The sequence below is a fragment of the Schistocerca nitens genome, chromosome 2 (genome assembly GCF_023898315.1).
Source record: "Schistocerca nitens isolate TAMUIC-IGC-003100 chromosome 2, iqSchNite1.1, whole genome shotgun sequence".
In the NCBI taxonomy this organism is placed as follows: Eukaryota; Metazoa; Arthropoda; class Insecta; order Orthoptera; family Acrididae; genus Schistocerca; species Schistocerca nitens.
Window position 1 is genome coordinate 631,093,626 of NC_064615.1, and position 26,852 is coordinate 631,120,477.

General features: G+C 43.8%; 1 protein-coding gene across 1 annotated transcript in view; it reads left to right on the forward strand.

The window, feature by feature from the left end:
• LOC126235215 (dynein axonemal heavy chain 8-like) overlaps positions 1–26,852 on the forward strand; it is a 570,318-nt gene that overhangs the window by 60,954 nt on the left and 482,512 nt on the right. Inside the window, exon 4 of the mRNA XM_049943945.1 lies at positions 12,732–12,915. Within this exon, the coding sequence (XP_049799902.1) occupies positions 12,732–12,915 (184 nt within the window). The remainder of the gene's footprint in view (positions 1–12,731; positions 12,916–26,852) is intronic.

A 26,852-nucleotide genomic window follows, 5' to 3' on the forward strand; every position in this document is an offset into this window, starting at 1 on the left:
ATAATGAGTACAAGTCTGTCAAAAGTTCTACCAGTTAAAATTCAACTGCTCTGATGTGACTGGTTGAAGTTAACTGGTGACGTTGTGCAGTAGTAAGTGACAAGATGTCATTGCCGGTACGGTAACTCAGCGTGTTCGGTCAGAGAGTTAGCTGCCCTCTGTAATAAAAAAACTGAGTCAATGGATCAACGACGACCTTGCGTCATCCGCCCCTAGCAGATACAACGATACAAAACGAACAAAATGAGATTAAAAAAAAAATAATGGTCAGCGTGACGGACTGCCGTCCAAAGTGGTCCGGTTTCGATTCCCGGCTGGGTTGGAGATTTTCTCCGCTCAGGGACTGGGTGTTGTGTTGTCTTCAGCATCATTTCATCCCCATCCCGCCCGACTAATGACGCCAAACGCTCATGTCCATTTCATTTCCAGTGGCAAGATACTCTGTACTGATTTTAATATTCTCAGCGTCACTACGTTTTTACAATGTATTCGTTTTAACATCATGTCTTACGTCCTTTGTTTCATGCCATAGACCCGATGGTCAGCTTCTTCCATAATCCACCATAAGATGAAATAATGAATTACTTTGGCGAGCAAGCCAAGTGCTTTACTATTTAGACACAGTTTTACGAGATATATTTATAATCCTACCTAATATGCACAGTTCGTAACACGTGCATGACACTGAGTCCTTGTTCATGAGGACAAGCGTGTTTATGAGGACGAGCCCAGCTGTGTCCATGCGGAGGAATATAGTCACCACGACAGGGTAACGAAAACGAATGTTCATACATCCATAAAATATTATCATCTAGCCCATAATTTTTGATGTATTGACATTTTATACGAAAGCATCAATTGCCCACCTCCTCTGTCTCCCGGCAATAGGCACGAAACTAGACACTTATTCGAAACTGAATGAATTTCAAATAACTGTTCAGCACATATTCGAGACGGAATACTTGTATCCGACATCTTCATACATTATCCTTCAGTATGGTTGTGACATTTGGAACTGACTTTACAGTTCGTGAAGCACAAATCATTGACAAGTCTAGTAATGAGCACGTCCCAACGTTTTTACGTTTTTAGCGTAACTCTTACTTCAACAATTACGTTCGTACTTGCTGAGGGGACACGAAATCGATACGAGCAGCAGACTGCGATATGACTATAACTACTGTTGCAGTGATGTTCTTTTGTTAGCTACACATCTTCATGCAGAAGTGTATATTTTTTGAGGGGGGGCGGGGGGCGACAATGCCTAGCTACAATGTGGTCTCTTACTGTCGATTATTGCCTCAAAATGTGCTCTGTGTTAACTGAGGTTTGGCGTTCGCTAACTCTGGTCTAAAAGTATTGCTGGATTTTTAAAACTTTCTTCTCGCTGTGCGTGTGTGCATTAACCATCATGGCGAAAACCCGTGAATTAATCCTAGAAAGAAAAAGTGCATCAATGTCTTACACAGTGAAGGCCTAAAATACACTGAAATTGCAAAGAAATTAAACTGTTCGAGCTCAGCTGTGAGGCAAAATTTGCAGAAGCTATGGCCAAAGCAATATGGAAAATTTACCACGAAACAGGCCCAAGGCATTTCTTCTCCCCGGGAGGACAGATACTTCGCCGACTAAACGGGAAAAACAGAAGTGCTACTTCATTGAACTGGCAAAATCAGGAGGCAACGGAAGTTAATTCCAGCTCATGAGTTGTTTGAAAAAGACCCTGTGCAATGAGAATGAAGGCTAGAGTTGCCAAGAAGACGCCATTTTTAACTGCTGCGATGAGGAAAAAGAGGCTGTCCCGGGCCAGACTGCATGTAAACTGGACAAAGGAGCAATGGAGAATTGTGGTATTTTCAGATGAAAGCAGATTTTCCATTATGACCGCCTTGTGCGAACCATGGAACATGCTCCATCGGTAATGGTGTGGGGAGCAATGACATACCAAGATGTTGGAAGGCCAGACATTGTTCAGGGCACAATGATCAGTGATCAGTGTGAAGCTATCATCTGGTGCCCTCTGATGTTCACTGCACGCGATGATTTCCCAGATGCACAGTGAATTTTCCAACAGGAACTGGCTCCATGCTACACTTAAAAAACGTGAGTTTTGGCTATTTTATCACTGTAATACAATTTCCAAGGTTACTGTTGTTACATATCGTCCAGATCTATAATTTCAGATTCTTTCTGTCATGACTGAATTGAGTATCAGAGAACTATCGCCAGACATTAATCCAACTGAGACTTTGTGGCGACTGATTGGGATAGTTGTTCAGAAGAAGAAGCCAGCAACAAAACAGGAGCTGTTGGAGGTGACTGTGAAAGTGTGGCACCATGAAATTGGCATCAGTACCATTAGAAAATTGATCGACTCCATGTGTAACAGAGTGAAGGATGTTGTAAGGATGAAGGGAGGTCCAACAAAATACTAAGATCATTTAGATTAGATTAGATTAGATTTACTTTCATTCCAATTGATCTGTAGTGAGGAGGTCCTCCAGGATGTAGAACATGTCAGAAAAACAATACAAGACAAATATTTACAACTCAAACAAATAAGCTAATGTACCATTCCACAGGTCCCAAGTGGAATGATCGTCATTTTTTAATGAACACTATATGAAAGGATCATTTTACAAATACTAATGCACTGAATTTAAAATTAAAAAGTTTTTTATTTATTTATAAGGTAATAAACATGTAATATAACTACTATAATACTTATTTACAATGAACACATTAGAAGTTATATATATACATATATATATATATATATATATATATATATATATATATATATATATATATATATATACAAATCAGTTTGTTCTACTGAGAAATTCATCAGTGGAGTAGAAGCAGTTGGCCACCAATATATCCTTTAGGCTTCTCTTAAACTGAATTTCATTGGTTGTTAAGCTTTTTATGGCTGCTGGCAAGTTATTGAAAATGTGTGTTCTTGAATAATGCACACCTTTTTGTACAAGACTAAGTGACTTTAAATCCTTGTGAAGATTATTCATATTACTAATATTGATTCCACAAATTGAACTGTTGGTTTGAAGAAGTGATATATTTTTAATGACAAATTTCATTAAGGAATAAATATATTGGGTAGCAGTAGTTAGTATCCCTAGTTCCCTAAACAGGCTTCTGCAGGATGTCCTTGAGTTCACACCACATGTAACTCTTACTGCACGTTTTTATGCCCGGAAAACTTTAGCTTGGCTTGATGAATTACCCCAAAAAATAATCCCATATGACATTATGGAATGAAAGTAAGCATAGTATGCCAGCTTTTTCATTTTATATCCCCTTTGTCTGACAAATTCACATTGCAAATAGAGATTTGTTAAGACGCTTCAGCAGTTCCGTGGTGTGCTTTTCCTAGTTGAATTTGTTATCAAGCTGTAATCCCAAGAATTTAACACTGTCCAGTTCTTCTATCTGCTTGTCATCGTATGTTAGGCATATACTCGTGGGACACCCCTTGCAAGTTTTGAACTGCATGTAGTGTGTTTTTTCAAAGTTTAGTGACAAAGAATTGGCTAGGAACCAGTGATTAATGTTCACAAATATTTTATTAGCTGATCTTTCTAAGACTTCACTTGATTTGCTATTTATTGCAATGTTTGTATGATCAGCAAACAAAATTAACTTGGCATCTGGTAATGTTACTGATGAAAGGTCATTGATATACACAAGAAAAAGGAAGGGCCCTAAAATGGAACCTTGTGGGACCCCACATGTAATTAGTTCCCAGTTGGATGATGCCTAATAGCCTGATACATGTCTCTTTCCTAATAACACCCTTTGTTTCTTGCCAGAGATATAAGATTTGGACCATTTTGCAGCATTTCCTGTTACACTATAATATTCTAATTTGCTTAAAAGGATATTGTGATTTACACAGTCAAATGCCTTTGACAGATCACAAAATATACCAGTTGCCTGCAATTTTTTATCTGATGAATTAAGCACATTTTCACTGTAAGTGTAGATAGCCTTCTCAATATCAGAAGCCTTTAGAAATCCGAATTGTGACTTTGACAGTATGTTATTTGGGATAAGATGATTATAAAGCCGATTGTACATTACTTTTTCTAAAATTTTTGAGAATGCTGGCAAAAGTGAAATTGGACAGAAATTTGATGCTATTTTTTATCGCCCTTCTTAAACAGTGATGGACATTATTTCTGCTGGGGTAGTGAGGGTCAAATTCATATTATGGAGGTTACTTGAAATGTCTGGTCTGAAGTATTCCATAGTAGCATCTACAGAACCTGACAACTCTATCTTTTCAGTAACAGTTATAAAATGTTTGTTAAAAAGTTCTACAACACTATACAAATGTGTCACCAATGTATCATTTACTCTTAATGCTATTTGTCCCTCTTCATGTCTGGTTCTACTGGTCTCCTCCTTCACTATATCCCATATTATCTTTATTTTGTTATCTGATATATACTATCTTTTCCTTGTAATATATTTGCTTTGTTGTCCATATTACAGTCTTTAATATTTTGCAGTATTTCTTATAATGTGCTACAGCATCAACATCGGAATTGTTTTGGATTGAGAGATACAGTTTTCTTTTTGTTTTACCCCTATTCCGTGAGTAATCCATGGCTTCTTTGTAGACTTTTCTCTAACCTTGATAAGTTTTTGGGGAAAACAGTGTTCGAATAAGGTAAGCACTTTATTAGCAAAAGTTTTATATTTTTCATTCATGCCATGAGCACTGTAAACATCAGTCCAGTGAATGTCTCTGAAGAATGTCCTAAAATAATCAATTTTTGGCTTATTGATTACCCTCTTGAGCTTAGATTTAACAGATTTTATATCCTGTTCAGTATTAACATTTAACAGAAGGAACTGCATGTCATGATCTGAGAGGCCATTGACTATTGGTTTTGTAATATAATTTTGTTCATTGGACTTTTTAAAGATATTATCAGTGGCTGTTTGTGAGCAATTGGTTACCCTAGTGGGGAACTTTACAGTGGGAATTAAGTTGAATGATAGTGTTACTAACTCAAATAAGTTCTTATTGGGAGAGTCTTTAAGGAAATCTACATTGAAATCACCAGCAACCACTATTTCTTTGTTTTTGGTTGTTAAATGGGCCAGTACAGCTTCAAGGTGGCTTATGAACAGATTAAAAGTTACCTGCAGGTGCTCAATATACACTTAATATTACGAAGGATTTTTTGTGAAATTCTGCTTCTGTTACACATGCTTCCATATGCTGTTCTAGTCAAAATTTATGAATGTCTATGTACTTAAATTTATGACAGTTTCTGATGAATGTGGCAACTCCTCCTTTCTCCTTTTCTGATCTGCAAAAGTGAGATGCTAACCTAAACCCTGTAACACTTAAAAGTTCTATACCAGTGGTCATATGATGTTCAGAGAGGCAGATTACGTCAGCCGGGTTGGAAGACTCTAATTCATCTATGCAGATAATTAATTCATTAATTTTATTTCTCAGTCCTCGAATATTTTGATGCAATAAGGATAGCTGACATTTCACATTGACTGAGCTAAAATCGGGTAGAGTTAAAATATCTGCTGCCTGTTGAAAATTCTTAACCAATGGCTGTATATGCTGATGTAATAAGCTAGAATTATGTTTTTTGGTTTCTTTCTCAAACTGAAGGTTTGTCTCAGTCCTAACCTCTCTTAAAATTTGGTTTCTTTCTGTCCTTGCTACCCTAAAAAAGGGTCTTTTCTGAACCCTATAACCACTGGTATTTTATCACTCATGACAGTGCCTCCCCCCTTTAACTTTCCTGCTATTTTCCCAGCCAGTTTACCGTTCCCCTTCCTGTTGAAGTGAAGGCCATGCCTCGTATAATCCCACCTATTGAGAGAATCAACAGGAACCACACCAATGTGTGACCTGCACCTGACATAAGCAACCATTCCAACTCCAAATTAACTCTCTTGACGGAAGAGTTCAAATGAGGTCGGTCATGGTGCCCAAGAACAGATACAAACTCAACACTAGTATGCTTCGATGCTGATGCAATCTTTGCCAGGTCACAATCTATACTGTACTCAGGATCTCTGTCAATAATATTACCTGTCCCACGCACTATAACCACGGCGTCTTCCTTAGTGTAATCTTTGCAAAGTATGACTGCCGAATAATGCACTTGTGATACAAATATTTTACACTAAGACCAAATTAAACGAAACTTTCATTTAAATATTTAATATTTACTTCGATTTCGTCAGTGACATGGCTTGTCATTGTACAGATATGTACGCACTGTTGAATTAAAAAATTAGAAACAATGTTGCCCTATATTTTAACGTTTCTTCTCACTTGTAGACTATCCTTCTTTAACATATATTTGAAATTTCGAAGACGAATGGCTTTTTGGAAGTACTGTACCAAAATTCTGTAGGGACGTGCAATACTTTAGAACAGTACCGTACCTTTACAAAACGATGAAAAATGACGTATAACATGTCGATTCGTCACATTCGAACTATGTACAGCACAATCTCAGCCAGCGCTTCCAACGATACATGAAAACATACGTTACTTTCCATATGGCGCTTTTGCGATTGGGCATGTACCTGTTGTGAGGTTGTCAAGATCCGTAGAAAAAAATAACGTTCTGCAGTAAGAGCTCTGCTCTGCTATAGGCTGATGCTGTGACGCCACCGGGGAACAGCTTCAGCCTCGGGATCAACACTGTAACAGATGGCCCGCATATTTACGCGATATATTTGTGGAATACTTCAGTTTCTACTGAAGTAATGAAATACAAACTGCCATTCAACTGCTGCTGGAACATTCCTGTATAGCGGCGCTGCCTTCCGTGACGTCACTGGTACCCGCTCCGGCACCATATATGGTAATGCGTTGAGCGGCCGCCGCGCCCGCTTCAATCTTTCCCGTGTTGGCCGGGCCGGGTCCCACGCTGTGCTTAGCTGCAGGCCGCATCTCTATTGAGGATGTCGTCGCAAATTTTTAATTCGATCACTTTTTTTATTATGCTATCCCAAAAAACTGTTAGTCCGTGTGATAACAGATCTTTCGTCGAATGCAATACGATGACCGTTTTCACTTGACGCTGCTGGAAGCCCGAGCAACTTTTATTAGTACATATCGCCGTGAAACTATGCACTCCTGTGTTACGTACCTCTACGGGGAGGAAACGTGGCGCAGCATCAATCGCCTGGGGAAGCTGCGTGTTAAGAAGGCTAATTTCTTAAGTTCTCTAGCCTTTCTATTACGCTGCCGTGAAGAGAAGTCTATTCCACGTTTTGCCTACGTGAGCCACCATATTAACACTGCTGCTGCCAAGAGAATATTTCGTCCTGCCAGCTTCGCCCTGTTGCCAGAGAGTATACATCATACTAGAAAGCAGTTGGATACAAACGGAAGCTAGCTAATGGCCGTCTACTTGTCGGAGTCACTCTCGGCTTTGAATTGGGAATGGACTGATGTAGCCACAGTAGCACAACAAATGTCATCACAGAGGACAACCACGGAAAGGCAGAAAGGGAAATTCGGCCAGCTTTCACAGCAACAGCATGGAGCAGAGCGGAGAACAACAGAACGCACCGTTATCAACATGACGACAAGAAACATCGACGCGGGTGCCATGTCGGTTCTCAAGAAGGGACTTAATTATGCACCATCGACGCAGAGTATCCCTTTTGCTGACATAATAAGTGGCGTGGAACAAGCAGTTCATAAGATTCCCAGTGAAACTGCAGAGGAAATTCGCCGAGAAACGAGTCGCATTCTTTCCAAATCTAAGCCGCCGACTTCGAACATGACAAGAGCTGATCGTAATGGTCTTCGTGAACTCCGCAACGATCCACACCTCGTAGTCCTGCCAGCTGACAAGGGCAATGCAGCCGTCATTATGGAACGAGCCGACTATAACACGAAGAATCGATTAATGCTGGAGGAGGAGATATATCAAAAACTGTCAAAGGACGCAACTTCAACAATAATGAGAAAGACGTCGGAGCTTCTCAAGAGGTTTCGCTGGGAGATAATACCATCAAAAATTTCCTCCCTCGGGCATCTCGACCACCTACATTGTATGGCCTTCCAAAGGTTCACAAGAAGAACACTCCTCTACGCCCCATCGTGAGCATCATTGCATCGCCGACTTACAGACTCGCGAAACATCTGGCCAACCTCCTTACCCCGCACGTTGGTCACTGTGTGCACCACAACAAGAATACAGCCGACTTCATCAGTCGAATTAAATGCCTGCGTCTTGGAGAAAGGGACATTATGGTCAGCTCTGATGTAGTGCCATTGTTCACGCACGTACCCATTAAAGACTCTATGGATCTTCTAAGGGGTCTGTAGGCCCTTACTATAAGTTTGCACTCGGCACAGGTCGATAGGGCGAACAATCGATTGTGTCGTGTTGCGAGAGCGAGTGTGGAGTTGAGCGAGTGCCATGTTGCGGGTAGAGGTGTGTGGAGGCCAGTTGTTGTAATGCAAGGCTTTAACGGAGAAGGGAGTCGCCATCGCCGTGGTTAGACCCCTTTGTACTAGAAATAATACCGGGAAGGTGAAGAAGTATAATTACGGAAGTGGTCAGTGACATTTCTAGTGCCGATATTTAGGTTTCGCGTCTACCGCGCCGGCATCACCTTGGATTGCAGTGTTGGATTGCAGTGTTGGAGGCAGTGATGGATTAGCGTGTGATGATAATGCAAAATGAAGAAGCCTGTGCTGAGATTAGCCGTATTTAGATATGTATGACGAAGGCAGTGGCTGTCTCCTCCTTTTTGTGTTTATGAGACGAATATAGGTTCGTAATTAGTGAAACTGTGTTGGTGTTTTTCTTGTTACCAGACATTTCATTATTACGGTATTGAGAAGGACGAACTGGAAAGTAACAACTTCCGTAGCAGTCAATTCCGATTGCCAGCCCCATTAGGTACACGGTCACATTAATAATAATTATTGGGCTGCTATTCGATCAGATCAGGTCGGGATAAATAAACGGAGGTGTTACAATCTGCTCTCCCAGTTATTTGACGACAGTGTTGTGGATTTATTCGAGCGTACTCTGACGTCATCGTATTTCTTGTATGATGGAGAATATTTCAACCAGACGGACGGTGTTGCGATGGGAAGCCCATTAGCTCCAGTTGTAGCCAATCTGTTCCTGTAGTACTTTGAAAACACAGCCCTGGACACGGCTCCTGAAAAGCCTAGTTGCTTTTATCGTTACGTCGACGACACGTTCGTTGTCTGGTCTCATGGACGTGAAAAGCTGGGAGAATCCTTGGACCACCTCAATAACATCCATGACAACATCAAGTTCACGATGGAGATAGAGACAGAGGGTGCCTTGCCGTTCCTTGATGTCCTCGTCCGCCGCAAAGCAAATGGGTGTCCCAGCCACAGCGTTTACCGGAAACCCACCCACACAGAACCGGTATCTGCACGCTAACAGCTATCACTATCCGTCGCAGAAAGTTCTGTTCTGTGGACCTTAGTCTATCGAGCCGAAACCGTCTCAGATACTGGAAACTTGCTGAAGTAACTGAGCAACTTACGGAAAGTATTAAAAGGAAAATGGCTACGCAACCGCCAGACTTCGCAAGCTGTGTTTCCGAAAATACGTAAGCAGGAAGACTCCGAGGAGGACTCGAAGAAGTTTGCGTTCTTGCCGTTCTGTGGCGGAATAACAGGAAAGATAAGCCGGCTCCTAAAGAGGCATAAAATCGATTCAGTCTTCAGGGCTCCAGCAAAAATTCGACAACTCTTGAGGCCTGTGAAAGACGACGTAGACCTCAGAACGCCAGGAGTATACAAAATACCATGTAGGTGTGGACAGTTCTATATCGGTCAGACTGTGCGTACCATTGAACAGCGCTGTGTATAACACGAGAGATGTTTTCGTCTACGGTACCCAGAGAAATCAGCGGTAGCAGAGCATGCATTAGAAAACGGTCATCGTATTCCATTAGACGAGACATCTATCATCACACGGACTAACAGTTTTTGGGACAGCATAATAAAAGAAGCGACCAAAATAAAAATTTGTGACGCCACGCTCAATATAGAGACGGCCGCCTGCAGCTAAGCACAGCGTGGGACCCGGCCATCGGAAGGTTGAAGTGGGCGCGGCGCCTGCACAACGTGAAATTACCATATATGGTGCCAGAGCGGGTACCAGTGACGTCACGGAAGGCAGCGCGGCTATATAAGGACGGCAGCAGCAACCAGAAGACAGTCACCACTTGACAATGGCTGAGGAGTACTCGGCCGAAAGCTCGTGGGTTTCAAACCACTTGACGTGGCTGGAAGCCCGAGAAACTTATATTAGTACATATCGCTGTGAAACTATGCACTCCTATACTACTGTTCATTTTGTATAATTTGCGCAGCTTTTAAACAGGCGCTGGTGACTTAAAAAATTTGAAGCTGCTATCACACTGAAACATGCACATAACTCAGAAACTGTTTTTACAGTTTTCTCTCAAGTTGAATGTTGGAAATGAGCACGCAATTTTCTAAGTTGGCTCTGTGAACAGTTTTAATGAGGAAATAACATCGAGGTAACGTGCTATTTTTATTCTTCAGCTTGCTCACTACACGGTGCATTTGACAAAAGAATATCATGGTCCTTTGTTTCCAACAATAGTTTTAGCGGACTCTTTGCACTGGTTGGTGTTGGATAATCATAAGAACGTTCAAGGCCTCTTTTAAGGGGGAAAAAGTTCAGCAAGCAGTCCTGATTTGACCTTACAGTGACAATCTATTCAGTACTGTAGCCATTAAGTTACTGAACAGACCCGAAAGAGAGTGAATAGTTTTCAAAACTCTTTTTGAAATGGGGTGCTAACATTCGTGCTACTACAAGGCAAATTACACGATGTAGACATATCTGCCTTAGGTAATCGTTCCCACTGTAAATTTAGTATTTCCGAATCAAATATCTAACATAATTAGTTTATTTAGAATGATGAGAGCATTTTCTACCGTTCGCAATACGCACAGCGTCTTTCTACCTGAATTTTGACATTCAACCATTCTGCAAACTTGCATCGTTTGGAAAAAGCATAAAGCACTAGTTGAGTTCCTTCTGTGTTATGATTGTGTGCGTTAGAGCCAACAGCAGCAGCACAAGCTGGCATTGCTTTACACACACTCAAAATATACGAGGGGCACTCCAAAAGAAATGCACACTATTTTTTTTAATCCATCTTTTATTCTACATGTTTGAAAGTTTTACAGTGTGTAGATACCTCCTTTAGGAACAATATTTTCATTTCTCCACACAACGTCAATCCCTCTCAACTGCCTTACGCCATGTTGGAACCAGCGCCTGTATACCCGCACGGTAAAATTCTGGACCAACCTGTTGGAGCCACTGTTTGACAGCGAACACAAGGGAGTCATCATCTTCAAACCTTGTTCCACGAAGAGAGTCTTTCAGTTTCCCAAAGAGATGATAGTCACACGGAGCCAGGTCAAGACTGTAAGGCGGGTGTTTCAGTGTTTTCCATCCGAGTTTTGTGATCGCTTCCATGGTTTTTTGACTGACATGTGGCCGTGCATTATCGTGCAACAGCAAAACATCCTGCTTTTGCCGATGTGGTCCAACATGGCTCAGTCAAGCTTGAAGTTTCTTCAGTGTCGTCACATATGCATCAGAATTTATGGTGGTTCCACTTGGCATGATGTTCATGTTCGAAAAACACCGTAGCCATAACTTTTCTAGCAGAAGGTGTGGTTTTGAATTTTTTTTTCTTGGGTGAATTTGCATGATGCCACTCCATTGATTGCCTCTTCGTCTCTGGTGAAAAATGATGGAGCCATGTTTCATCACCTCTTACAATTCTTCCAAGAAATTCATCTTCTCCATTCTCGTACTGTTCCAAAAGTTCGCTGCATACCGTTTTTATTGTTTCTTTGTGAGCCACTGTCAACATCCTGGGAACCCACCTGGCACAAACCTTTTTTAACGTCAACACTTTCAGTATTCTGCAAACACTTCCTTCCCCTTTCCCAACATAGCGTGACAATTCGTTCACTGTGATGCGTCTGTCAGCAGTCACCAATTCGTTAACTCTCTGCACATTGTCTGGAGTGTGCAGTACGAGGCCTGCCGCTGCGAGGACAATCCTCAATATTGTCGTGCCCGCTTTCATCACGTAACCTGCTTGCCCACCGACTAACTGTACTGCGATCGACAGCAGCATCCCCATACACCTTTTTCAACCTCTTGTGGATGCTTCCCACGGTCTCGTTTTCACAGCACAGGAATTCTATGACAGCACGTTGCTTATGACGAACGTCAAGTGTAGCAGCCATCTTGAAGACATGCTGTGAGGGCGCCACTCACGGGAAAAGGCTGAACTAAGTTTGAAAACAAGCGGAAAGGATGAATCTACACACTGTGAAATTTTTACACATGAAGAATGAAAACTGTATTTTTACAAAAATAGTGTGCATTTCTTTTGGAGTGACCCTCGTATTTACTAAAAAGTCACCAACTACACAAAAGTAACTAAATGAAAATCATAACAGTCGCGAACCACGCACCATCCTACATTTTACTCTATGGATGCTAAGATTTCCTCAGGGATGTCACACAGACAGTAATAGAATCGCGTTTGGTTCTGCGCACTGCTTACTGCGCCCCCTGGGAAACACTGACATCGAACCAAAACTTTGATGGCGTCGGTAAGAACGGAGCGCTGAGAGGTTGTGGTGCCGTGTGCAGGATCTGTCGATCACGTCGATGACGTCAGCGGGCGGCGCAGCGGCGGCGCTGGAGGCGGTGCGATCAGTGCCCGCGCTCTTCCTGCAGCCTGCGCTGCGCGCCTGGACCGTCTGGGGAGCCGCCACCAGCGTCGACAGCGCTGGCTTCCAGGGAGACCTCGCAGACTGCGTCTACTTCCTGGGCGGTGAGCGCACTACACGCCTTACGAAAACAATCACTTAGGAGGAGAACGCGGCAAGCGCCATAACCCTATTTCCCAGAAACTCCGCTCAGCAGAAGAGAAGCCAACGTAAGCAAACATCTTTCTCGGTTTATGCGTAGCTTCTCGACTGTTTCTGAGAAAACGACGGTCAAAGTTTTCGACGTATTTTAGATGCCTTTTTTTCGCGGAGTGAGGTTAGCTCAGCTGGTGGCATGGTGGCTAACGACGCGGCCTCTCGCTTACCCGTCTTGTGTTCGAAACTCGATGATTGCTTTTGTTAATTTTCTTTTTCTTCTGTTTTCATGCTCGTCAAAGATTACTATTCGAGTGATTCTTATCAAGTTAGGAGATACAAGGGCGTTATATTAAATGTGAAATTACAACTTCGTTTCATAGATAGTGTCACCATTTATTGTACTGGGTGATCAAAAAGTCAATATAAATTTGAAAACTGAATAAATCACGGAATAATGTAGATAGAGAGGTACAAATTGACACACATGCTTGGAATGACATGGGGTTTTATTAGAACCAGAAAAATACAAAAGTTCAAAAAATGTCCGACAGATGGCGCTTCATCTGATCAGAATAGCAATAATTAGCATAACAAAGTAAGACAAAGCAAAGATGATGTTCTTTACAGGAAATGCTCAATATGTCCACCATCATTCCTCAACTATAGCTGTAGTCGAGGAATAATGTTGTGAACAACACTGTAAAGCATGTCCGGAGTTATGGTGAGGCATTGGCGTCGGATGTTGTCTCTCAGCATCCCTAGAGATGTCGGTCGATCACGATACACTTGCGACTTCAGGTAACCCCAAAGCCAATAATCGCACGGACTGAGGTCTGGGGACCTGGGAGGCCAAGCATGACGAAAGTGGCGGCTAAGCCCACGGTCATCACCAACCGACGCGCGCAAGAGATCTTTCACGCGTCTAGCAATATGGGGTGGAGCGCCACCCTGCATAAACATCGTACGTTCCAGCAGGTGTTTATCAGCCAGGCTGGAGATGATGCGGTTCTGTAACATATCGGCGTACCTCTCACCCGTCACGGTAGCAGTTTTGCTGTCTAGCGCCAACTGTCGGACATTTTGTGAACTTTGATTTTTTCTTTTTTGGGTTCTAATAAAACCCCATGTCATTCCATGCATGTGTGTCAATTTTTACCTCTCTATATACATTATTCCGTGGTTTATTAAGTTTTCAAATTTATACTTACTTTTTGATCACCCGGTAAAATATACGCGTGTAGGGTATTTTCAGAGGTTACAATCATTTTAAATTCTTCTGTCCATATAATTCTTATTATTATATTTTATTCTTATGTTATTCTCAGGAAGATTTGGAGCATTCCCTTGCATGATAGTGACTGCAGAAACATTCGAGCATTGTGCGACGGCAGGTTCGCCACAGCGACATTTCTTCGTATACATCTCACTCGGGAAAGAAATGTCGTTAACATTGCCGAAGATTTCAGGCGCTGACAATAATTTGTGGCAAACTACGCATAACGAATCACTTTCCCGAAAACTAGCGCTGACAGTTGATTATGGATCATGATACAGTACAGAAATTTCACCGAAAACATTTTCCAGTAATTTTTCTTTCTTTTTTTAAACTGATTCACCAGACATACAATTAGCACACGAATAAAGACAACGTTATTTCAGTATAAATTGGAAAATATTAATGTAGTAATCTTCTACGGACAATTGGTGGATTAATGGAAAACAAAAATAAAAGCAAAAATAATAATCGTGTTACGAACACGTCTCGCAATAGTATGAAGTGTGTCAACGCTTCGATTGAATTACACTGACGGAAAACAATCACACGACCAAGAAGGAGCCGTGCGAGATATACGAAAGCTGGTAGGTGTGTTTCTACATCTGCAAGATTATGTCTATTCAAATCACGCCCCAGTTGCATAAAAGCGTCGCGGTAGCGCCACTTTGAGCATGCAAATCAGGTTTGCTTTGAATTCGCGCTGCAACGGTCTTGAGCATTAGTTACCTTTGAGACTGGAAGTGGTGAGTTGATGTTAGTCAAGAATTCCTTTAAGGTGGCAAAGACGCCATTATCAACACCTCACTGAGCTTGAACGAGGTCGTGTTTTAGGCTGGATGTTTCTTCTGCGATATTGCAGAAAGGCTTGGTAGGAATGTAGGCACTATATATAATTTCTAGCATCTGTGGTCACGAGAATATTGGGTCACACGAATACCTGGCTCCGGACTGCCACGTGGCACTACCAAGAGGGAAGAATACTGTGTTCGGCGTGGGGCTCTGGCGCATCATCTGCAGCTGCAGCAGCAATTTGAGCAGCAGTTCGCATCACAGAGACACAACGAAATGTTACAAATGGGTTACGTCAAGGAAAGCTCCTAATCAGACACCCTTAGCTTGCATTCCACTGATCCTAAACCACCGCCATTTGCAACTTCAATGGTGTCACGCGAGAGCTGAATGGAGCTCAGTGTGGAGGTGTGTTGCGTTTTCTGATGAACGTTAGTTCTGTCGCGGTGCCAGTGATAGCCGTGTGTTGGTTAGGAGGAGGCCAGCTGAGAGCTTAATCCCAACCTGCCTGTGTGCTAGACACAATGGGCCTACACCTGGAGTTGTGATCTGGGCTGTGATTTCGTATGACAGCAGGAGCACTCTTGTGGTTATCCCACGCACCCTGACTGCAAATTTGTACGTCAGTCTGGTGGTTTGACCTGTTTTGCTGTCATTCCTGAACAGCATTCGAGGGGATGTTTTACAGTAGGATATTGCTCGCCCTCATACCGCCGTTGTAAACCAAGATGCTCAATCACCAGATCTGTCTGGTCGGACGACAGCTCCAACGTCATTCATAACCAGCATTAACCGTCCCTGTATTGACCGACCAGCCGGCCGCGGTGGTCTAGCGGTTCTAGGCGCTCAGTCCGGAACCGCGCGACTGCTACGGTCGCAGGTTCGAATCCTGCCTTGGGCATGGATGTGTGTGATGTCCTTAGGTTAGTTAGGTCTAAGTAGTTCTAAGTTCTAGGGGACTGATGACCACAGATGTTAAGTCCCATAGTGCTCATAGCCATTTTTTTTATTGACCGAACAAGTGCAACAAGTATGAACTCCATCCCACAAATGACATCGGCAACTGTAAAACACAATGCATTCACGTCTGCATGCTTGTATACAACATTCTGGCGATTACACCAGCTATTAATGTACCAGCATTTCACATTTGTAATGGATTATCTCGCACTTACTCGTACATTAACATGTGATCTTGCAATGTCTATCACTTAATGTGTTACCTAGACAAATATACTCCCGAAATTTCATTACTCTACATTGATTACTTTTTGGTGCTGCGATTTTTTTCCATTTGTGTATTTACTTGCTAAAAGACACATAAAGTACCTCAAAATCTGTGACCGTCGTTTTCTCAGAACTGGTAGAATATCCACGGATAAGTCGAGACACGTGCTCGCTTATTTTGATCCCTCCCCACTGAGCACATTTTCTGGGAAATCAGGTTATGGTACTTACCATGTTCTTCTCATTAGCGGAGGAGAGACAGCTGGGCCAGTGGAATACCTATACGATCCTACATACAGAATGCTGACTTTATTCTGCATACAGGGTGTGCACCGAGTCCCATAAACCCCACAAACATGTTAAATATTGTTGTTGTTGTTGTGGTCTTCAGTCCTGAGACTGGTTTGATGCAGCTCTCCACGCTACTCTATCCTGTGCAAGCTTCTTCATCTCCCAGTACGTACTGCAACCTACATCCTCTTGGTCTCCCTCTACGATTTTTACCCTCCACGCTGCCCTCCAATACTAAATTGGTCATCCCTTGATGCCTCAGAACATGTCCTACCAACCGATCCCTTCTTCTAGTCAAGTTGTGCCACAAACTCCTCTTCTCCCCAATCCTATTCAGTACCTCCTCATTCGTTATGTGATCTACCCATCTAATCTTCAGCATTCTTCTGTAGCACCACATTTCGAAAGATTCTATTCTCTTCTTGTCCAAACTATTTATCGTCCATGTTTCACTTCCATACATGGCTACACTCCATACACATACTTTCAGAAACGACTTCCTGACACTTAAATCTATACTCGATGTTAACAAATTTCTCTTCTTCACAAACGCTTTCCTTGCCATTGCCAGTCTACATTTTATATCCTCACTACTTCGACCATCATCAGTTATTTTGCCCCCCAAATAGCAAAACTCCTTTACTGCTTCAAGTGTCAGATTTCCTAATCTAATTCCCTCAGCATCACCCGACTTAATTCGACTGCATTCCATTACTCTCGTTTTGCTTTTGTTGATGTTCATCTTATATCCTCCTTTCAAGACACTGTCCATTCCGTTCAACTGTTCTTCCAAGTCCTTTGCTGTCTCTGACGGAATTACAATGTCATCGGCGAACCTCAAAGTTTTTATTTCTTCTCCCTGGAATTTAATACCTACTCCGAATTTTTCTTTTGTTTCCTTTACTGCTTGCTCAATATACAGATTGAATAATATCGGGGACAGGCTACAACCCTGTCTCACTCCCTTCCCAACCCCTGCCTCCCTTTCATGTCCCTCGACTCTTATAACTGCCATCTGGTTTCTGTACAAATTGTAAATAGCGTTTCGCTCCTTGTATTTTACTCCTGCCACCTCCAGAATTTGAAAGAGAGTATTCCAGTCAACATTGTCAAAAGTTTTCTCTAAGTCTACAAATGCTAGAAACGTAGGTTTGCCTTTCCTTAATCTTTCTTCTAAGATAAGTCGTAGGGTCAGTATTGCCTCACGTGTCCCCATGTTTCTATGGAATCCTAACTGATCTTCCCCAAGGTCGGCTTCTACCAGTTTTTCCATTCGTCTGTAAAGAATTCTTGTTAGTATTTTGCAGCTGTGACTTATTAAACTGATAGTTCGGTAATTTTCACATCTGTCAACGCCTGCTTTCTTTGGGATTGGAATTATTATATTCTTCTTGAAGTCTGGGGGTATTTCGCCTGTCTCATACATTTTGCTCACCAGATGGTAGAGTTTTGTCAGGACTGGCTCTACCAAGACCGTCAGTAGTTCTAATGGAATGTTGTCTACTCCCGGGGCCTTGTTTCGACTCAGGTCTTTCAGTGCTCTGTCAAACTCTTCACGCAGTATCATATTTCCCATTTCATCTTCATGTACATCTACATCCTCTTCCATTTCCATAATATTGTTCTCAAGTACATCGCCCTTGTATAGACCCTCTATATACTCTTTCCACCTTTCTGCTTTCCCTTCTTTGCTTAGAACTGGGTTTCCATATGAGTTCTTGATATTCATACAAGTGGTTCTCTTTTCTCCAAAGGTCTCTTTAATTTTCCTGTAGGCAGTATCTATCTTACCTTTAGTGAGATAAGCCTCTATATCTTTACAATTGTCCTCTAGCCATGCCTGCTTAACCATTTTGCACTTCCTGTCGATCTCATTTTTGAGACGTTTGTATTCCTTTTTGCCTGCTTCATTTACTGCATTTTTATATTTTCTCTTTTCGTCAGTTAAATTCAATATTTCTTCTGTCACCTAAGGATTTCTATTAGCCCTCAACTTTTTACCTACTTGATCCTCTGCTGCCTTCACTACTTCATCCCTCAAAGCTACCCATTCTTCTTCTAGTGTATTTCTTTCCCCCATTCTTGTCAACTGTTCCCTTATGTTCTCCCTGAAACTCTGTACAACCTCTGGTTTAGTCAGTTTATCCAGGTCCCATCTCCTTAAATTCCCACCTTTTTGCAGTTTCTTCAGTTTTAATCTACAGTTCATAACCAATAGATTGTGGTCAGAGTCCACATCTGCCCCTGGAAATGTCTTACAATTTAAAACCTAGTTCCTAAATCTCTGTCTTACCATTATATAATCTATCTGATACCTTTTAGTATCTCCAGGGGTCTTCCATGTATACAACCTTCTTTGATGATTCTTGAACCAAGTGTTAGCTGTGATTAAGTTATGCTCTGTGCAAAATTCTACCAGACGGCTTCCTCTTTCATTTCTTACCCCAATCCATATTCACCTACTACGTTTCCTTCTCTCCCTTTTCCTACTACCGAATTCCAGTCACCCATAACTATTAAATTTTCGTCTTCCTTCACTATCTGAATAATTTCTTTTATTTCATCATACATTTCTTCAATTTCTTCGTCATCTGCAGAGCTAGTTGGCATATAGACTTGTACTACTGTCGTAGGCGTGGGCTTCGTGTCTATCTTGGCCACAACAATGCGTTGGCTGTGCTGTTTGTAGTAGCTTACCCGCATTCCTATTGTTTTATTCATTATTAAACCTACTTCTGCATTACCCCTATTTGATTTTGTATTTATAACCCTGTATTCACCTGACCAAAAGTCTTGTTCCTCCTGCCACCGAACTTCACTAATTCCCACTATATCCAACTTTAACCTATCCATTTCCCTTTTTAAATTTTCTAACCTTCCTGCCCGATTAAGGGATCTGACATTCCATGCTCCGATCCGTAGAACGCCAGTTTTCTTTCTCCTGATAACGACGTCCTCCTGAGTAGTCCCCGCCCGGAGATCCGAATGGGGGACTATTTTACCTACGGAATATTCTACCCAAGAGGACGCCATCATCATTTATTCACACAGTAAAGCTGCATGCCCTCGGGAAAAATTACGGCCGTAGTTTCCCCTTGCTTTCAGCCGTTCGCAGTACCAGCACAGCAAGGCCGTTTTGGTTAGTGTTACAAGGCCAGATCAGTCAATCATCCAGACTGCTGCCCCTGCAACTACTGAACCTCTTCAGGAACCACACGTTTGTCTGGCCTCTCAACAGATACCCCTCCGTTGTGGTTGCACCTACGGTACGGCTATCTGTATCGCTGAGGCCCGCAAGCCTCCCCACCAGCGGCAAGGCCTATGGTTCATGGGGGGGGGGGCTTAAACATTATATAATTTTTATTAAATTGTCATTAACTATTCACCCTCTAAGAACAGTCCACACTATCAACAACAATAAATCCACACTTGCGGTGTCTTTAACTGTTCGCAACATCGGTTTGCATCGCGTCGTTGCCGGTCCTAGTGGCCGAGCGGTTCTAGGCGCTTCAGTCTAGAACCGCGCGGCCGCTACGTTCGCAGGTTCGAATCCTGCCGAGGGCATGGATGTGTGTGCTGCCCTTAGATTAGTTAGGTTTAAGTAGTTCTAAGTTCTAGGGCACTGATGACCTCAGAAGTTAAGTCCCTTAGTGTTCAGAGCCATTTGAGACATCGCGTCGTTCTCCGAACACAAAATGATTCGACGCCAGATTCTGTGCGACATTTTCCGCTTAATCCTGGAGTAATCCATTTGATTGCCGGTCTCATAGATTCTTTCAAGTCATCAACAGCCGCGTACCGTTGCTCTGCAACGATGCTCTTGATAGAACCCCAGAGCGAATTGCCACATGTGAGGTCGGGGCAGTGAGGTTGCCAGGCAAGTGGAGCTGGTAATACAGGTGATCCACGACCAATGCGGCATTCTGGGAAAATCATGTAGATGTTCTTGCATCGTAACATCAAAATGAGGAGGCGCAGCATCTTGTTGCAACCAGTGGTCCTCTTTGATTCCTTGGCCATCCAACAGGGGATATGAATTCTAGGTTCTTAACATTTGAAGATATTGATGTTGGTTGACGTTTCCATGAAAAAAGATGGACCGTAAATATGTCTCCTATCCAAGTCAGACAATAACATAACGTGGGTAAGATTATTCTCCACCTCCTCTTAAAAGTATGTTTTCTCCTTTGACCAAAAGAAGTTTCGTGACCGAGAACTATGATAAATGGCATATTCACAGCTAAAATACACTCCTGGAAATGGAAAAAAGAACACATTGACACCGGTGTGTCAGACCCACCATACTTGCTCCGGACACTGCGAGAGGGCTGTACAAGCAATGATCACACGCACGGCACAGCGGACACACCAGGAACCGCGGTGTTGGCCGTCGAATGGCGCTAGCTGCGCAGCATTTGTGCACCGCCGCCGTCAGTGTCAGCCAGTTTGCCGTGGCATACGGAGCTCCATCGCAGTCTTTAACACTGGTAGCATGCCGCGACAGCGTGGATTTGAACCGTATGTGCAGTTGACGGACTTTGAGCGAGGGCGTATAGTGGGCATGCGGGAGGCCGGGTGGACGTACCGCCGAATTGCTCAACACGTGGGGCGTGAGGTCTCCACAGTACATCGATGTTGTCGCCAGTGGTCGGCGGAAGGTGCACGTGCCCGTCGACCTGGGACCGGACCGCAGCGACGCACGGATGCACGCCAAGACCGTAGGATCCTACGCAGTGCCGTAGGGGACCGCACCGCCACTTCCCAGCAAATTAGGGACACTGTTGCTCCTGGGGCATCGGCGAGGACCATTCGCAACCGTCTCCATGAAGCTGGGCTACGGTCCCGCACACCGTTAGGCCGTCTTCCGCTCACGCCCCAACATCGTGCAGCCCGCCTCCAGTGGTGTCGCGACAGGCGTGAATGGAGGGACGAATGGAGACGTGTCGTCTTCAGCGATGAGAGTCGCTTCTGCCTTGGTGCCAATGATGGTCGTATGCGTGTTTGGCGCCGTGCAGGTGAGCGCCACAATCAGGACTGCATACGACCGAGGCACACAGGGCCAACACCCGGCATCATGGTGTGGGGAGCGATCTCCTACACTGGCCGTACACCACTGGTGATCGTCGAGGGGACACTGAATAGTGCACGGTACATCCAAACCGTCATCGAACCCATCGTTCTACCATTCCTAGACCGGCAAGGGAACTTGCTGTTCCAACAGGACAATGCACGTCCGCATGTATCCCGTGCCACCCAACGTGCTCTAGAAGGTGTAAGTCAACTACCCTGGCCAGCAAGATCTCCGGATCTGTCCCCCATTGAGCATGTTTGGGACTGGATGAAGCGTCTTCTCACGCGGTCTGCACGTCCAGCACGAACGCTGGTCCAACTGAGGCGCCAGGTGGAAATGGCATGGCAAGCCGTTCCACAGGACTACATCCAGCATCTCTACGATCGTCTCCATGGGAGAATAGCAGCCTGCATTGCTGCGAAAGGTGGATATACACTGTACTAGTGCCGACATTGTGCATGCTCTGTTGCCTGTGTCTATGTGCCTGTGGTTCTGTCAGTGTGATCATGTGATGTATCTGACCCCAGGAATGTGTCAATAAAGTTTCCCCTTCCTGGGACAATGAATTCACGGTGTTCTTATTTCAATTTCCAGGAGTGTATCTTGCCACACATCGGAATTGTGTCAAAGACCTGCAGGAATGCATCTCATCCACCCTTTCTTCGTCTTAAATCATTGCCCGCCAGTTCCTAAACACACGCGTTCTTTCACTGTTTGAACAGGACATGTAGGCCCCACGGTACCGACCGGCCGTTGTGTCATCCTCAGCCCTTAGGCGTCACCGGATGTGGCCATGGAGGGGCGTGTGATCAGCACACTGGTCTACCATTCGTTGTCAGTTTTCGTGACCGGTGCCACTACTTCTCAATCAAGTGGCTCTTCAATTGCTCTCACAGGAGGTGAGTGCTCCCCACTTGTCAAGAGCACTCGATAGACCCGGACGGTGACCCATCCAAATGCTAGCCAAGCCCGACAGCGCTTCACTTCGGTGATCTGACGGGAACAGTGTTACCATTGTGGCAAGGCCGTTAGCGTTCTTTCATATGCTTGCGCAAAATTTGGGTGACACGCCCAGTTCCGTTGACCTTTTCCGTGACGACTTAATTGTTGAACTTTCCACAGATGCTATGACATCTCTGCAGTGAGATCTCTTGGGCCGACCACCCTTTGGTTTTTCCTTTACCGTTAGAAAGAGTTTTTCTTCCCATCACAGAAGTGTTCACTTTTCAGGTGGTTCACGCCCTCGTTGCATCTGGATGTTAGTACGCACTTGTTCCAAAGACTGTCCAGCTTTTGACTTCCATGGACCCACGTGCTTGCAAATTATACTCTTTTCAGTGGTGTAGTCACTGGTATCCACTACTGTTTACGTAATCTGCAACAGACAACAGAGCGAGGTCAGCACATTGGAGGTTTACTGCATCATATACATGTCAACCTTTCAGGGAGGGTGGCGGGATTTTGCGCCCACCCAGTAGATCATGCCAAAGAAGTTGCACGTTGTAGTAGCTGTCTACCGCATCTCGCTGGAGGAAGGAAGTGTTGAAAAAAATGTGCAGGTCACTCTCATTTTCAATAAGAGTCGTCGAACAGACACACAACTAGAGGCTTATCTCGCCGACGTCAGTCTGTTGTAGAATTTTCGATCGCTTTTAATGCTTGCGTATGATACCTTTTCTGCAGCCTGTAAATTTCTTCTATAGGAATCATCGTATGAAACTCAACTTGCTCTGTTTCTTCACGAAAGCCAAAAGGTAGTGCAGTATGTAGTGGGAGCCGTTTGATGCTGTGTTCCTTGACTTCTGGAGGGCGTTCGATACAGTGTCGCCTAGTGAGCACAATATGTATGTGCGGAATATCAGACCGGTTTAATGACTACCTGCAAAGTACCTTCCAAATACAGCACACCATTTCATTCTTAACGAAGAGTAATCTTGAGACTTAAAAGTAACTACACCGTACCGGAAACGAGTATTATAGTAACGTTACTGTTCACAATATACGGGCCGTTAAGGGTATAAGTGCAGATATTTTTATTGTTGACTGGGGACAGTGTACTGAAAAGCATCACATCAGTATTTACTTCATTTGCTGACTAATAATTGCAGCTATTAGGAGTAATATGTTTTTGGGTTGGTTAGTGCCTCGAAGTACCTGTGGCAGGAGCCACCACCCGGTACGATTACGTGACTGCAGAACAATCACTTGAGCCGGCCGAAGTGGCCGTGCGGTTAAAGGCGCTGCAGTCTGGAGCCGCAAGACCGCTACGGTCGCAGGTTCGAATCCTGCCTCGGGCATGGATGTTTGTGATGTCCTTAGGTTAGTTAGGTTTAACTAGTTCTAAGTTCTAGGGGACTAATGACCTCAGCAGTTGAGTCCCATACCGAGCGAGGTGGCGCAGTGGTAAGACACTGGACTCGCATTCGGGAGGACGACGGTTCAATCCCGCGTCCGGCCATCCTGATTTGGGTTTTCCGTGATTTCCCTAAATCACTCCAGGCAAATGCCGGGATGGTTCCTCTGAAAGGGCACGGCCGACGTCCTTCCCCAGCCCTCCCTAATCCGATGAGACCGATGACCACGCTGTCTGGTCTCCTTCCCCAAACAACCAACAACAACAACAAGTTGAGTCCCATAGTGCTCAGAGCCATTTGAACCATTTTTTGAACAATCACTTGAGGTAGTCACATTAATTAAACATGTGGAAATATGTGTACGGAGCGATTTAAAGTGGAAGGATCACTTACTCTTACTCCATCTGGCATGTGTCTCTCCTATGGTTACCGTAGGAGAGAGAGATGCCAGACAGAGATTAGTGGAAGAATGCCCAGAAAGTCAGTCCATTCACGAAGGAGATAGCTTACTAAACCCTGGTTACCAGTAATTCAGTACTTGAGTCTTGCTCGTCATATGATGATAGATGAAATAGAAAAGATCCAAAGATGAACAGCACGTTTTGTCACAGGTGTGTTTAATAACCGCGAAAGCATATTGGAGACACTCATCCAAATCCAATGGCAGACGCTGGAAAAATCAGCCAATATATTGCTTCCCAATATGTATATTATGTGAAAAGACCATGAAGACAAGATTAGAGAGATTCAGGCTCGTAAAGAGGCTTATGAACAATCGGTCTTCCAGAACACCATTCCTGAGAGAGACAGGAATAGGGAGAAGACATTGAACAGGGAATTGAAAGTAGTCAAGTAGATATGGATGAAGTGACAGAGGTACACAAAGTACCCTCTGCCACGCACCATGAGCCGGCTTGCGGAGTGTAGAAGTAGCTGTAGAAAAAAAGAGTCGTGCTGCGTTGTTGGCTGGGAGGTTTCGACGGATTGTTCTGTCACCCCCTCGGTGAGAATTTTCTTCTCCTTTGCACAGTGTCCCTTTCCAGGCGATGTATGAGAGTTGCGCATCTGCTGAGGTAGGTCACCGCAGCGCGTGTGTGTCTAGTCTGGCATCATGTTTATGTTGTATGATGAGAAATTATTGGCATTGACATTGATGTCTGGGAGTCCCAGCCGAGGGATGTTCGGCCGCCGAGTTGCAAGTCCGCTTTCTCAAGCGGAGAAAATCTTCGACCTGGCCGGGAATCGAACCCGGATCCGCTGCAGGGCAGTCAGACCTGCTGACTGCTCAGCTGAGGAGGCTGACTATACGATGAGAGAAGGGATAAGGTGAAACCCAGCGGCAGTAGAAAGTCTATTCCTTCCATTTAGTACCGCCGGTGTTTATGTCCCCATTCGGCAGACGGAGCACCGTCAACAGTGTCACATGCCCTCACTTCGTGAGAGACTGAGAAGTTTGGAATTTAATCTACATCTGCATCTACATACATAATTCCGCAAACCAAGTACGATGCATGATGCTGGGCAACATTCTAGTCATTTTCTTTCCCTTTCCACTCGCGAACAGAGAGAGGGAATTTTTTTTTTCTAAAAGCCTTCGTACGAGTCCTAGTTTCTCACATCTTATCTTCATGGTCCTTAGGCGAAATGTACTTTAGCGGTAGTAGAATCGTTCTGCAATCGGCCTCAGATGCCAGATCTCTAAATCTGCGCAATACTCACTTTTGGAAAGTGCATCGTCTTCCGTCCAGGGATTTCCATTTGAGTTCGCGAAGTATCTCTGTAATACTTGCGTGCTGTTAGCACCTACCGGTAATAGATCTCGCAGTTTGCGTCCGAATGATTTCAATGTCTTCCTCTCATCCTACCTGGTGGGGAATCCAAACACTCGAACAACACTTACGAATGGGTCGCACTACTGTTCTACACGTCCTCTCCTTTATAGATGAGTTACACTTCTCCAGAAATCTCCGAATGAAACGAAGTCGAACATTCGCCTTCCCTACTGCCAACCTGATGTGCTCAGTCCGTTTCATATCGCTTTGAAACGTTACGTCTAGATATTTAGTCGAAGTGATTGCACCCTACTAATGCTGTATTCGAACGTTACAGGAATGTTTTTCCTACTCATCGGCATTAACTTACATTTTTCTAAAATTAGAGCAAGCTGCCATTTGTAACACCAATTAGAAGTTTTGTCTAAGTCATCTTGTAGCCGGCCGGAGTGGCCGAGCGGTTCTAGGCGCTACAGTCTGGAACCGCGCGGCCGATACGGTCGCAGGTTAGAATCCTGCCTCGGGCTGGATGTGTGTGATGTCCTTAGGTTTGTTAGGTTTAAGTAGTTCTAAGTTCTAGGGGACTGATGACCTCAGAAGTTAAGTCCCATACTGCTCAGAGCCATTTGAAGCATTTCATCTTGTATATTCCTACTGTCACTCGACGACACATTCCCGTACACCACAGCATCATCAGCAAACAGCCGTAAATTGCTGCTCATCCTTTCCATCAAGTAATTTAGGTATACAGAGAATAAAAGCGGTCCTGTCACACTTAAATGCGGCATTCCTAATGGTACCTTTGTCTCTGATGAACACTCGCCTTCGAGGACTACTTAAAAAGTCTTCGCGACACCCACGTGTCTACAAACTTAAACTGTAGACTCGGACCTTCTTTAACAATCTGCAGTAAGGCACCGTGTCAAATGCTTTCCGGAAATCCTGAAATACTGCCTCTTGCCCTCCGCCCATGATTTGCAGGATATCATGTGAGAAAAGAGCAAGCTGAGTTTCGCACGAGCGATACTTTCTAAATCCGTGCTTATTTGTGGAGAGAAGCTTTTCTGTCTCAAAAAATTTATTGTATTCGAACTGAGAATATGCTCAGGAATTATACAGCAAA